Here is a 12,354-nt window from a genome sequence, read left to right as displayed (position 1 = left end):
AAGATTTTATTTTTAAAAAAAATTATATGCCGAGTGTTTACTAAAAATAATTATTACTTAAACAACTACCACATAGATCAATTATATATTAATTGCCCAATATTTTAACAGAGGCAACGCACTAGTAATCACCACAATGTGGTATTATGAAACAACACCCAACAAGGGTGTGTTTGCCATGAATTTGGATATATGCACACCCACAATGGGTGTGTTAGCATTTCAAAAAATTGGTTATGAAGAATTCATGGTGGCACACTCAAAATGCCCATCCACCATGGGTGGGCTGATTTCTTAAAATCATATTTAGGGCCGATTAAATTTGAATATTCTTAGAATCGAAAATAACAAGGCACGCAATAGCTGAACTAACAAGAAAGATAGATGCGCATGGGGAGGTTTTGTAAAGTTGGTATGTATTCATTTTTTAAAAAATTTTATCTCTGATCTATTATTTGATATTGCATTGTGTAGAGAAGAGTCTTTCATCCTTAACTAACCAAAGCTTTCGGATTTTCCTAAAAATGAAGTCGCCTTTAGTAAGAAGAGTTTTACTTTGAAGTATGACTTTTCAATATGAATCCAAACTAATCCATAAATGGGTACGAAATAAAAAGTCAAAAGAAATAAATTAGTTAGCAATACCACACTGATCATTTATAAATCAATTTCCCAATATTTTAGCAGACGCAAACGCTATATTAATCACCACAATGTGGTATCGTGAAATAACACCATGGGTGTGTTGGCCTTGAATTTGATTATCTGCACCAAGGAGGAATTCATGGCGGCACGCTCAAAAGTGTGCTCATCCACCATGGATGAGCTTAATTTTTTACGTATTTTATTGCACCGAAAAGATCTTTTCTTAAGATCGATTTTAATTTTTTAAACATATCGAGGCTTAATTAAATTTGAATCTGTCATTGGAAGGATTTTTCCTTAAAACCAATTACAACAAGGCTAAATAATTCAAGTGTTTAACATATCGAGACTTAATTAAATTTGAATATGTCACTGGAAAGACCAACTACAACAAGACTAAATAATTCAAGTGTTTAGCTATTACGTTGAGACTCAATTAAATTTAAATTCGTATCGAAAAAATATTCCTTCAACTATAACAAGCTTGTGATTCTATTGTTGGTTAATAACAATAAAATATATTACATCTGCCCCATCTCAAACTTCCCCTGTTATTATAGTGATGAATTCAAAATTTAAATAATTTATTAATGTCGAGTTTAAAATTTTTATAGCTACATTCCAAACTTAGAGAGCTAAATATGTAATTTTTGTGAAGTTTGAACATAAATATCGAAACTTTTAGTAAAAGAAAAAAAACTAACCAAATTGGATGTGATTATGATGAGCAAAGATTAAACAATTCCAAACATAACTTTTGCCTCACTAAAAGAGGAAAATATGATACTAGAATCACTTTATTAAGAAAACACCCTTTGTTAATTAATTAATTCCCCCACATTATTGGTAATAGACCCAAAAAGGAATCAAATTTAATTACTATACAATTTATAGTAATTATTTAAATATGTTGCATCATGGGACACACACCTAAGATCCTGTTCCTACCAAAGCTACATCCTTATCACAACCGTTGATTTACCGTCTGATTGTCGCTTCATTCAAATGAACGGTTTGGATTAAGATCTTGCTATCTCCGTAGAACACCTGATCACTACCGTAAAGTAGAACACCATCATTGCGTATAATGGTCGGTAGGTCACAGCAGATAACGGGCCCCACTATTAGGACACGTGTCAGTAGCACAATTTCTTATCCTTCCAGCTTTGACATCTGTTCTGCTGAAATTAATTAATTAATACTAATACTTTAATTAAATTAAAGATTTTGATTAGAGATTACTTAACTGGGTGGAGGTACTGACTAATGACTAATGATTAAAAAAGTTACGGTTTAAAATCGGTTACAGGCTTACAGCTGGCAGTTACACGTTCCACAAAATGACTTCTCTCTCCTCCTTCTCTCCTCCTCCGTTGACGACGTCGTCGTCTTCCGCCACGCAGCAGCGCCGGAGTTGTGTACGTCGTTCATTCAGGGGCGGCGCGTGCGTTTCACTTTCATCGGTCACCGTTTCGTGTTCGACGAAGGAGCCGAAAGTTGTTGTAACCAGAGAACGCGGGAAGAACGGAAAGCTCATCAATGCTCTGGTACTCAATCGGTTATTTACTGGTTCTTCAATTTTGAGTTTTAATTGGATTTGTATGTTATTTTCTCGAAGGTCTAGGGTTTCTGTGGTTGTTTCGTGGTGGTTCAGTGCTCGTGAGTGATATATTATAGAGAGAATTTTGGCGTTTTTTTTTTGCAGCTACATTGGTATAAAGGAAGTAGCACATTAAATGTTTGATCAAATGCTTAAGTAAGTTTAACTTTGTAGCTGCTGATCACTTGCTTTTCTAGGATGATAAAATGATATGATAGAGGAGGAACCATGATTTGAAGTTTATGCGTTCTAGATTCTAAATGAATAATATGTACACATATATAATGAGTTTTTTAAGACAAATTTTGTGTTTGAATCAAATTACTGGGTTTGGCAGAACCTGTAGCCAACGCTCTACCTTTTCCCCTGGATATGGTGGAGAAAGGGAAGAGTGAAATGCTAATTAGTCTTGAAATCAGGAAGCATTTGGTTTAGGGGCACTGTGAAGGATATTAGGCATGAATTTGGACGCATAGCTTAAAAGATTGTATTTTGTGGATTTGAATCAACAAAGTCTTAAATAAGGATGTAGTGAAGAGCACTAAATCATGTTCATGAATCATGCCTATTTATGATTCATTTCTTGCATCCTGGATTTTTAACATGGTGTGCTCGGTATGAAGGAGATATCTTCTGAAAAGTTCCGAGAATAAGTCTTTTTCTGATGTTTTGTTGCCAGAAATATTTATCCATTTTTCACCCAAAAGAGGAAAATAACATCCCATGAAGTGATGTTTTGTTGCCAGAAATATTTCTCCATTTCTCAACTCTTAATTTCAGATCTATTCCAATAAAAAATTACACACTATTATCATTTTAATACTCAAAAAAAATCATGAAAGTGTTATCCTCAACAAAAAGTTTCCCAAAATCTGCCTTATTTTTTGGTAAATGTTTTATGTCAAAGCAAAGCACACATGTTCATAAAAATCATTATCTAGCTGGCAATACATTTTTGTTTGCTTTCTACTAGGGGAGAAAAGAAGCAAATGAGCGTGACAGGAATTTCAAATTCTTTTCCTGAATCACGTGGTTCTCCCCATAAGATCGAAGAGAAAAAAATAAATGAAGTAGAAGAAAGTTACGCATACAAGATATTTAAGAAATCACCATGAATGAAAACAAACAACTTTTTTAATCGGACCAAGTTTCTAACACCAAAGGTCAAGGTGATCTAGACTTTTCCAACTTTTTCTCTCTAGAAAGTTTTGAATTTTGCATCTTCGATGATTATGTTTTCCCTCTTTTTCATGCTTACAGGTCAGACATGGGATTGATTCTCTTGAGCTTCCTCTCATTCAGCACATGCACTTACCTGATCTAGACAGGCTCACTTCTTTATTAAGTGGTAGGTTCTTGCTATTTGTGCTTTGGTTTGGAATTCGTGGTTCATATTTGCTTGCCTGAGACTCACTGTTGAGCATCTGTATATTTATTTTTATGGCATTATTCATTTCTCTTCATTGTATGAATTCTAGCTGATTTCTACTAATGCCTTTGATTTGCTTTGTCACAAAATATCCTATCTACAGGCACAGACAATTTGTTTTAAAGGTTAGATTGGTGCTCTATACTAGAATTCTAAACAAAACAGATAGTTGCACTTTCTTTTAAATACAATTTTCCAAGATTTCAAGTATGTGTATGGTTATCCATTTATTGAATGTGCAAAATTGGAACTTTTATGATCACTAATATTTTCTTCGCTTCTTGTTTGTTTGGGGTGGATACAATACCACCTTTGTGGTCTTCTTTTTTAATGTTTGCCTCAAGAGAATTATAGACTATGGAGATGACATTTTCTGAACAATAGCATATTGTGCATTCAGACACAAATAAAGTGAGGCCATTGCTTTGAGATATTGCTATAGCATATATATGCAAACAAGCCAAGTACTTCCATTGCTTTATTTTTTATTGCTATTATAAGTATAAATTAAACAGTCATTTCTGTAATACCCAAGGCTAGAGCAATTATATAGTTCATTTGTATTTCCATGCATTATTTGGTACTATTGCGATTGCTGAGACAAGTACTAATATCACTATTATTACTCCCTTCTTGTGAAATTCAACGAATGTGGTGTGGACACAAGCTTGAGTGCATCAGCAATCACGATATGTGTTGCATGAGTCCTTACCTGCTCAAGAGTATATGCAGTTCTAATTTTTTAGTTACACTTAAGTTTCTAAAAGTTGAGGTGGGTTTTATTTCCTGAAAGTCAACGACCTACACTATTAGTTACTACATAAATTGTGCTGGATGATATATAAGAGTAACATTTGTACTTCAGTAAAATTATGTATTTAGGCTTAATAGAAAAATATTCAATAAAATATGAGCAGTTTTATAAGACAAGTAAAAAGGAGAGTTGCTCTCTGATTTCTCTTAATTGCTGCAGGCCTTAAGTTGCTCTTTGATTTCTCTTATATGCTGCAGGCCTTACAAATTCTTTCCAATAAGGACCTAGTGCCTATGATGTGATTAATATTCTAAACCATCTAATGGGCATCATATTCCTCTCACTTGGATTAATTAAAAAATAGTTGAATTCTAAATCATCAAACCATGAATCGATCTGTGGTTAAAGAAATAATTTGAGAATCAAATATAAACATTAGAATGTAATACTATTCATTAAGCTATTGCTCTCCAGGTTAAAACATAGACAATTGGATAAATCTCACAATTCACATTTAAAGCAATTGATGGATTCATAACAAAGTAAACTAGAGTTAATAATTGGAATAACATGAGAACACCATGACTTACTACGGATATTAGGTAGATAAATTGTGTAAGCCAGTACCAGCCAGCATGTCAAGTAAAAGTAGATGAATATACCATAGCAGAAGACTTACACAGTTAGGATCTAAAAGCATTATACAGAGGACTACATATAGAAACTGTACCTTCTTGCTATCTACATATTATAGTCGATTGCAAGAGCAGACATTCGTGCTACAATTAAGCAGAGATGGGACGTTTGTGCTACAATTAAGCAGAGACAGTAACAGGGAAGCTTGGTTTGAGTATTTGCACGCTTCTGTCCTGCTGTTGTAATTACTATTTAGTGGTCTTCGATTATAGCTTATATCAACAAATTTTTTATGATTGACCAGTTCCACACCCTTGAAAGTCCTCACCAGATTTGGTGAAACTAACAGATTAACATATTGTCTGCTGTCTTCAGTGGCGCTAATGTTTTTCCCCATCTCTTCTTGTGATAACAGAGTCCACTTTTGACTGGATTATCATTACTTCACCAGAGGCGGGAAAGGTTTTTCTTGATGCTTGGAAGTAAGTTTAGGTTGAATTTACCAGTAAAGAGGATTAATCTTGTCTGAAGTTCTTCACCTTATGATTTTAAATAACTAGACTATCTTCTTGACTAGTCCTTAGTACAGTTCCTTTGTTAGTTGAATAGGAGGATCACTATGACTATAGGCTATAGCCATGGGTAAGTTTACCAAAGACGAAAGTGATTTATTTGATATTATGGATGGCTGGTCTGGAGAATATATCTGTGAAGTTGGCTTTAAAAATATAAAAAAATGCTGAGAAATTTACATGATCTGATGTTAAATTTAGTCATTTTGTGTTGGACTTGTCAGTAAAACAAGTCATTGCAGTGTTTAAAAACGTCGTTGCTTGCTTGTGTAGACAAATCAGGTTTTTAAATTATGTTCTCAAAATGTTTGAGAATCTTATCTACTCGTTGAAGATGTTTCATTTGACTTTCATAAGTTTGAGGAAGACCAATTGTATTGAGGTGCAAATACTTCCTATATAATATGGTTATTGGCATATGAAGCTTGATTAACCACTGAATTGATGTGTTTATGTGACAAATAGCACCTGCTAAGCATTACGATACAACTTAGGGAAATTCACACCCAAGAAGCTAGTTATTGAGGTGGGAGAACCCAAAGCAATATATGTCCCACATCAACTCCCTATTAAACCGGTGTGGGACTCAAGTCTCATACCTTGCTATAGAATCATAACAAACCACCACGCTCCGCATCCGTCGTCCTCGACGGCTATGTGCGCTAAACCATTTCTAACCCTGGGGCAACACTACAATATTGGCATCACTATCCAAGGCACGAAGGGCAGTGGGTGACTCTGATACCATTGATACAACCTAGGGAGAGCCACACCCCGAAAGCTAGTTGTTTAGGTGGGAGAATCCAAAGCTATATAAGTCCCACATCAGCTTCCCCATTAAACCAATGTGAGACTCAAGTCCCGTACCTTGCAATAGGATCATAAGATATTATCATCAACCCCAGTTCTGGTCGAACCTTCCATCCATCAACTGTATATTTTTTCCTAAATGAAGCATTGAACACTTGTATAAAAGACTCTCAGTTGATTGTCAGCATACACAAAAAGTGAGAGTCATTAGAATGTCTCCTGTTATGTGTGTACTTATGTTGTCAAATGAAATATTGAACTAAAGATGGTACGATAATTAGTTCCCCAAAATATGAAGTATTACTATATATGTTTTTCGTTACTGTTTATTTGTTGAAAGAAGCCTCAAATTCTTCAAGCTGTCTAAATGATCTATATTTACTTTTGCTCTCTCTGGTCCCACATACTTATTCTAATTTATTACTCAGAGCTGCTGGGACCCCATCTGTCAGAGTAGGAGTTGTTGGATCTGGTACAGCCAGCATATTTGATGAAGCTGTTCAGTCTTCAAAGCAGTATCTTGATGTGGCATTTGCACCATCAAAGGGTATTGAGTAAACTTCCCACTTGCTCTTTTGACATTTAGAAGTAGCATAAGGCACACACATGTGCATCAGGGATGACACTTGCATTCGTCATTCATTTAAATACCTTTTTTTCCTTGCAAACTGTTCCGCAGTAAAAAATTGACTGATGTTATGTTTTTGCCTGACTGACTGAAAATTTCATTCTATTTGCATTTTCAGCAACTGGCAAGGTTTTAGCTTTAGAGCTTCCGAAGAATGGGAATGACAAGTGCACTGTTCTCTATCCTGCTTCAGCAAAAGCCAGCACTGACATCGGTGTGTGCATATTGCTCCATCTCTTTATGTTTCTGTCTAATTCTCCCATCAACCTGATTTCATACAGAAATCTCTTTTTCCATGTATTCTCGTTCTGATTTTTCTGGTTCTGTTGGGATCTATAGTTTCTGCAGAGGTGCCTTTTTCTATTGTAAACCGTTATTCAGGAAAAAAATTAAAAAGGAAGAACAAAAGAAACATATTAACCACAAAAATCACAGCTCATTCCCTTTCCTCATGGCCATAATCTGTACAAGAGTCTCATTCATCCGATATTTTGCAACTGTCTCACCTTGATAGTTCATGTTTAGTATGCAAATTTTCCTCGGAATACAGAAGTACTTTGAGTAGTTTTAAACTGACATATGGCTCCTTTATTTCAGAGGAAGGACTTTCTGGGCGGGGATTCGAGGTTACTCGGCTGAACACTTACACAACGGTATGATATTTCTCCATTGCCCAATTGGAGAAGAAAATTCATTTTTACTCACACGAGACCAGTGTGCTTGCAAATTTGGTAACACACACTTGCCCTGAAAAAGAGGGTCACTTGTCATCTTTTCCTGACATATGGTCAAAGTTCAGATAGAGCACCACATCTTGGATCCTTCTCTTGAGATAGAACTAATTAGATTTCATCCTGCTGCGTATAACCTTTCCATTTCTTGCAGGCACCAGTCAATCAGGTTGATCAATATCTTCTTGAACTAGCACTCTCTGCTCCCGTTGTTGCTGTAGCATCTCCTTCTGCCCTCAGGTACAATGCTCCAAATTATTCATTTTTATAGCAAAAGTAGACAGATGACACGTTGATATCTAATATTGGCATAAGCAAGTGCACTAATTCTATAGCTGATGACTGTAATTCCACCAACATGCTAGAAAATATTAGACAGATGTTTCCGTACATAGTTCATTGAGCCAGGGAACAGGGTATGGTTCATTTAGAGGCTTTATTCTCTTTCTCCTTTCTCATTCCTTTTTCCTTCTGCTGGGTTATTTGACAGGGTATGGGCTAATCTTACTGCATTGACAAAGTGGGACAATGCTGTTGCATGTATTGGGGAGACAACAGCTTCTGCAGCTAAAAAACTTGGGTTCAGAAATATATACCATCCAACAAGTCCTGGTCTTGAAGGGTAACTTGTTGATCTAAGTCTCTTATTCTGTTTTTCTGATTGACTTTTCTTCCTTTCTGGTTGTCCCTAATATTATAAGTTACTTTGACTCTGTTCTGCAAGAAGAACAGTGCTACTTCCAATACAAAAACTGCTATTTTAGCATCTATGTTTGCCTCATGTAGTTGGTATCATCTCTTTTGCTGTGAAGTAACTATTCACTGTCATATGGAAGGAGTTGGCTGTGAGAAGAGTATAAAGCATCAAATGGAAAACTATACTTCATTCTGGTCCTTGTCTTTATATTTTCTTTCTTCAAAAGTCGTATCTAGGGAATAGGGATCATATATTCTTTGTCTGTCCCTTCTAACCTGTGTAGTTTTCTATCTAAGTTATACAATAAACCAGTGAGAATCATCCCAGATACCATTCATAAGACTTAGCTTTCCGCTGCATAGGGTTATCTCTTAGAAATTTTAACCTTCCTGTAACCATTCACAATATTATTTGTTCAACCTTTTCAATATTATGGAGCTCAATGTTATAAATGAGACTCACTTTTTTCAAAAGCTCACCTTCAAAACTCTATAGAAGTTCTAAGACACCCATCCTTTTCTATTCTTACCTATTTACCACATTTTTCTTGTGTCTTAATAGTGGCTCATAATTTTCCATAGTACTTTATTGAATTGGTAACTACTACTTCTGATGCTTCGATTTTATCATTACATGTTTGTTTTTTTGCTTCGGTTATTGTACTGTTTGTTGTTGCTGCCGATATGGTTACTTCACTATGGCATTCCCTTTCCTTGTTGGTTTTGATATGCTTTATTTGAGTAAAGGGTCTATTGGGAACAGTCTCTCTACCTTCACAAGGTAGTGGTAAGGCTGCGTGCACACCACCCTCCCAGACCCCACTTGTGGGATTACACTCGGTATGTTGTTGGTAATTACTACTACTACTGCTACTATTTTTTAAGGTAATATTTTAGTAAGTAGCTTTTAGTGAAGGATAACATTGTATTAAGTAACATTAAAAGAGACTATTATTCTCCTTGCTTGACTCTCTTTGAGAATATTGTGTATATTAGATAGAATCAATTACATAGATATTATTTATTTGTAGTTATGTCTTTCCTAATTTTGACTAGATGTCTGTATAAACACTCAATTGCTCAGGAGAATGATCAAGCAATACATTCTCAATTCTTTTTCCACGTATCTCTTTATCATATTCTTGTCTGATAAAGGGCAAGGCACTGCTGCTATCTATCTTCTTTTTCTTATGCCCCTTGTCTTGGCAATCGAAACTCCCATCTGACTAGAAGGTTATATGCTGCGTAAATTGGGTGATGTTGTGACTTGGCAAGTATAAGCTTAATTTGAATATTTGTGTTTCATCCTTCTACAACTATATCAAATAAAAATCAGACTAAATTTAAGCCAAATGTTAGTACTGTAACATTGAGAAAGCTCAAGCATTTAGGAGCTAGGGTTGAGTGGCTTGGTGAATGATCATGCAGAATGTGGTGGATAATCTTTCTTGTCAAGCACCAGATTTCAAGTGTTAGGTTCTTGGCTTTTTCCTAACTGCTAATATGAGTACTTGTGATAGAACCTGGTTCTCAATTGGGGCAAAGACCATATGCTGATATGCTCATTGACCCATGGGAGTATTACCTCTCCTGCCGACTCTTTTAGGGATGTAGTGAGATATCTAGGAGGCAGGGACTCTATATTGGTTTCCACTTTCCGTTATGTGTTTGTCAGTTACGCTTAAATTTGATCTACTTGATGCTATGAGGTCACATGATGCAGGTGGGTAAGCAGCGTTCTGGAAGCATTAGAAGTTTACGAGCAAGTCCAAAAGGTCTAAAGATTCGTGCAGTGTGGCTCCTGGTAAAAAAGGTTTTCCAAGTTCATATTATTCATCACAGGCCATAACACATAAAGACAGACACGTTTAAAATGATTGATGTGCATGTCTCTCTAATATAGTTTATATATGTTACTTACAGTAATAGCTGCATCTTCACACCTCGGCTAAGAGGACTCTGGTTCCACTCCATTGGCATCTTTGCTATGACAAAGCTGATTAAGAGCTTTTCATACTTGCAGCTTCAACACTGTGAAGTATTTTGAGATCTTTGTGTCATTTCTGTGTAGAAGCGTAGAAGTGTAGGATCTAATTAACACAGCTTATGAGGAGACAGTTTTTGTCGTGCGGAGGTGTTCCCCACCTGTCTAGCCAACATTTCTTGTGAGGTAAGGCTGTCTTCCTAATATAGGATCTTTCCACTGTAATTGTTCCATATGTAGATATATCCCCTTATTTTCGCTTTCTGTAATATTTACATGGCTTGAAGCTTATTGTCTTCAGAATTGACAAAAGCCGGTCTCCTCCCGGTTCATACTCCAACACAAATTTCCTCAAAGTGAAACATCAAGGCTAAATGTATTTATCTAATATTAGCCATATTCCTTATAGTGCATAATGTGTTGATTTTTGTGTTCTTTTACTTCTATTACTGAAATCCCATGCTCCATTTGAACTATCTGCATGGAATGTGGTGGCAGCTCATAGTTTTGCACCATAGACAGCTATATGGAGGGAGAGCTAACTCATCCAAACATATTCTGTTATTGATGTCTCAGTTCTTTTTATGGTTCAGATCCTAAATAATATGGGATTAAAATTGACCAACCCACATATTCACCTGCTGCATAATGCTTTGAAGTTGTAAACAGTTGTTGTTTGCTCCCATTTTTCTGAAGCTACATAGATTGAGAATTTTGCCTTTGCAACGAATAAATCATGGCGAGTACCACGCCTAAGGGTGTGGCCCAGTGGCAAATGAATTGGCTTGAGAACAATGAGGTCTTAAGTTCAATGTCTTATTTTTGGTGGACAGAGTTATCTGATACCTATAGTTGTGTATTCGTGGAATTAGTTGAGGTGTGTGTAAGTTAATTGATACTTGTTGCTGGTGGGCGGCAACACATATCTGTGGAACTAATCAAGGTGTGAAAGCCGGCCTACACCATTTGTTATTTAAAAATAATAAAAATCATTGCTAGTACTGCACGCTCTAATAAAATTAACAGTAGTGTGTTAATATAATTTTTTCTTTGTAGGCTGAAATTCTTCTTGAGCTAGAATTGGGTTACTTTAGTTGTTGGTGGGGTGGGAGAGTGTGAGATTTGTTTAGTTCCAAATTGCTCTAATTCCGACCTCACTTACTGTGAATATTATATTTGGTAATTAGTTGAAATTATATAAAATGATATTTAGGGGTACTACTAAGTACTATGCCATATAGTGAAGCATCCTCCTTCAAAGCACGAGGATTAAACTTTTTTGTTTTCAATGTTGATTCAGACATAGGGTGTGTTTGTTATGAAGGAAAACATTTTTCGGAAAATATTTTTCAATTTTCTCATGTTTGGTTGGGTAAAATGTTTTTTTCAAATCAACTCATTTTCCTCAAATTTAAGGAAAATGACTTCCCTTTAAAACTTAAAAGGAAAACATTTTTCAAAACTTTCCTCTAACTTCAAATTACAATTTTTTTGTTGAAAAAATAAATTTAACTTATTTTTAAAAAATATTTTTCAACCAATTTTTTAATTTTTTTTACCCACCCTCACTCTGACCCCACCTACCGCCAGCCCCCTACCCTCCCCACTCCCAAAAAATAAATAAATTAATGTTTGTTTTTAAAAAATATTTTCAATTTCAAAATTTTATTTTCACCCCACCTCTACCCTTGACCCCCCCCCCCCAAAAAAAATAATAATAAATTTAAAGTTTGTTTTATAAAAAAATACTTTCAATTTCAATATTTTTTCACCCCATCCCTACCCTGACCCCCCCCCCTCCACCCCCTCCCAAAATAAAATAAAATTAAAGTTTGTTTTTAAAAAATATTTTCAATTTCAAAATTTTAT

At 35.4% G+C, this 12,354-nt stretch overlaps 1 protein-coding gene across 1 annotated transcript; it reads left to right on the top strand.

The window, feature by feature from the left end:
* Nucleotides 1-1,935: 1,935 nt before the first annotated feature.
* LOC125855292 (uroporphyrinogen-III synthase, chloroplastic) lies at nt 1,936-10,927 on the top strand. Its single transcript, XM_049535003.1, has 10 exons — nt 1,936-2,192; nt 3,506-3,593; nt 5,480-5,546; nt 6,875-6,993; nt 7,193-7,288; nt 7,672-7,727; nt 7,960-8,045; nt 8,296-8,427; nt 10,225-10,305; nt 10,425-10,927. The coding sequence occupies exons 1-9, from the start codon at nt 1,986-1,988 to the stop codon at nt 10,280-10,282; spliced, it is 909 nt and encodes a 302-aa protein (XP_049390960.1). The 5' UTR covers nt 1,936-1,985; the 3' UTR covers nt 10,283-10,305; nt 10,425-10,927.
* Nucleotides 10,928-12,354: the final 1,427 nt, after the last annotated feature.

The sequence above is a fragment of the Solanum stenotomum genome, chromosome 2 (genome assembly GCF_019186545.1).
Source record: "Solanum stenotomum isolate F172 chromosome 2, ASM1918654v1, whole genome shotgun sequence".
Lineage (NCBI taxonomy): Eukaryota > Viridiplantae > Streptophyta > Magnoliopsida > Solanales > Solanaceae > Solanum > Solanum stenotomum.
Note: the sequence above shows the minus strand (reverse complement) of the source record. Positions and strands in the feature narration are given on the sequence as shown.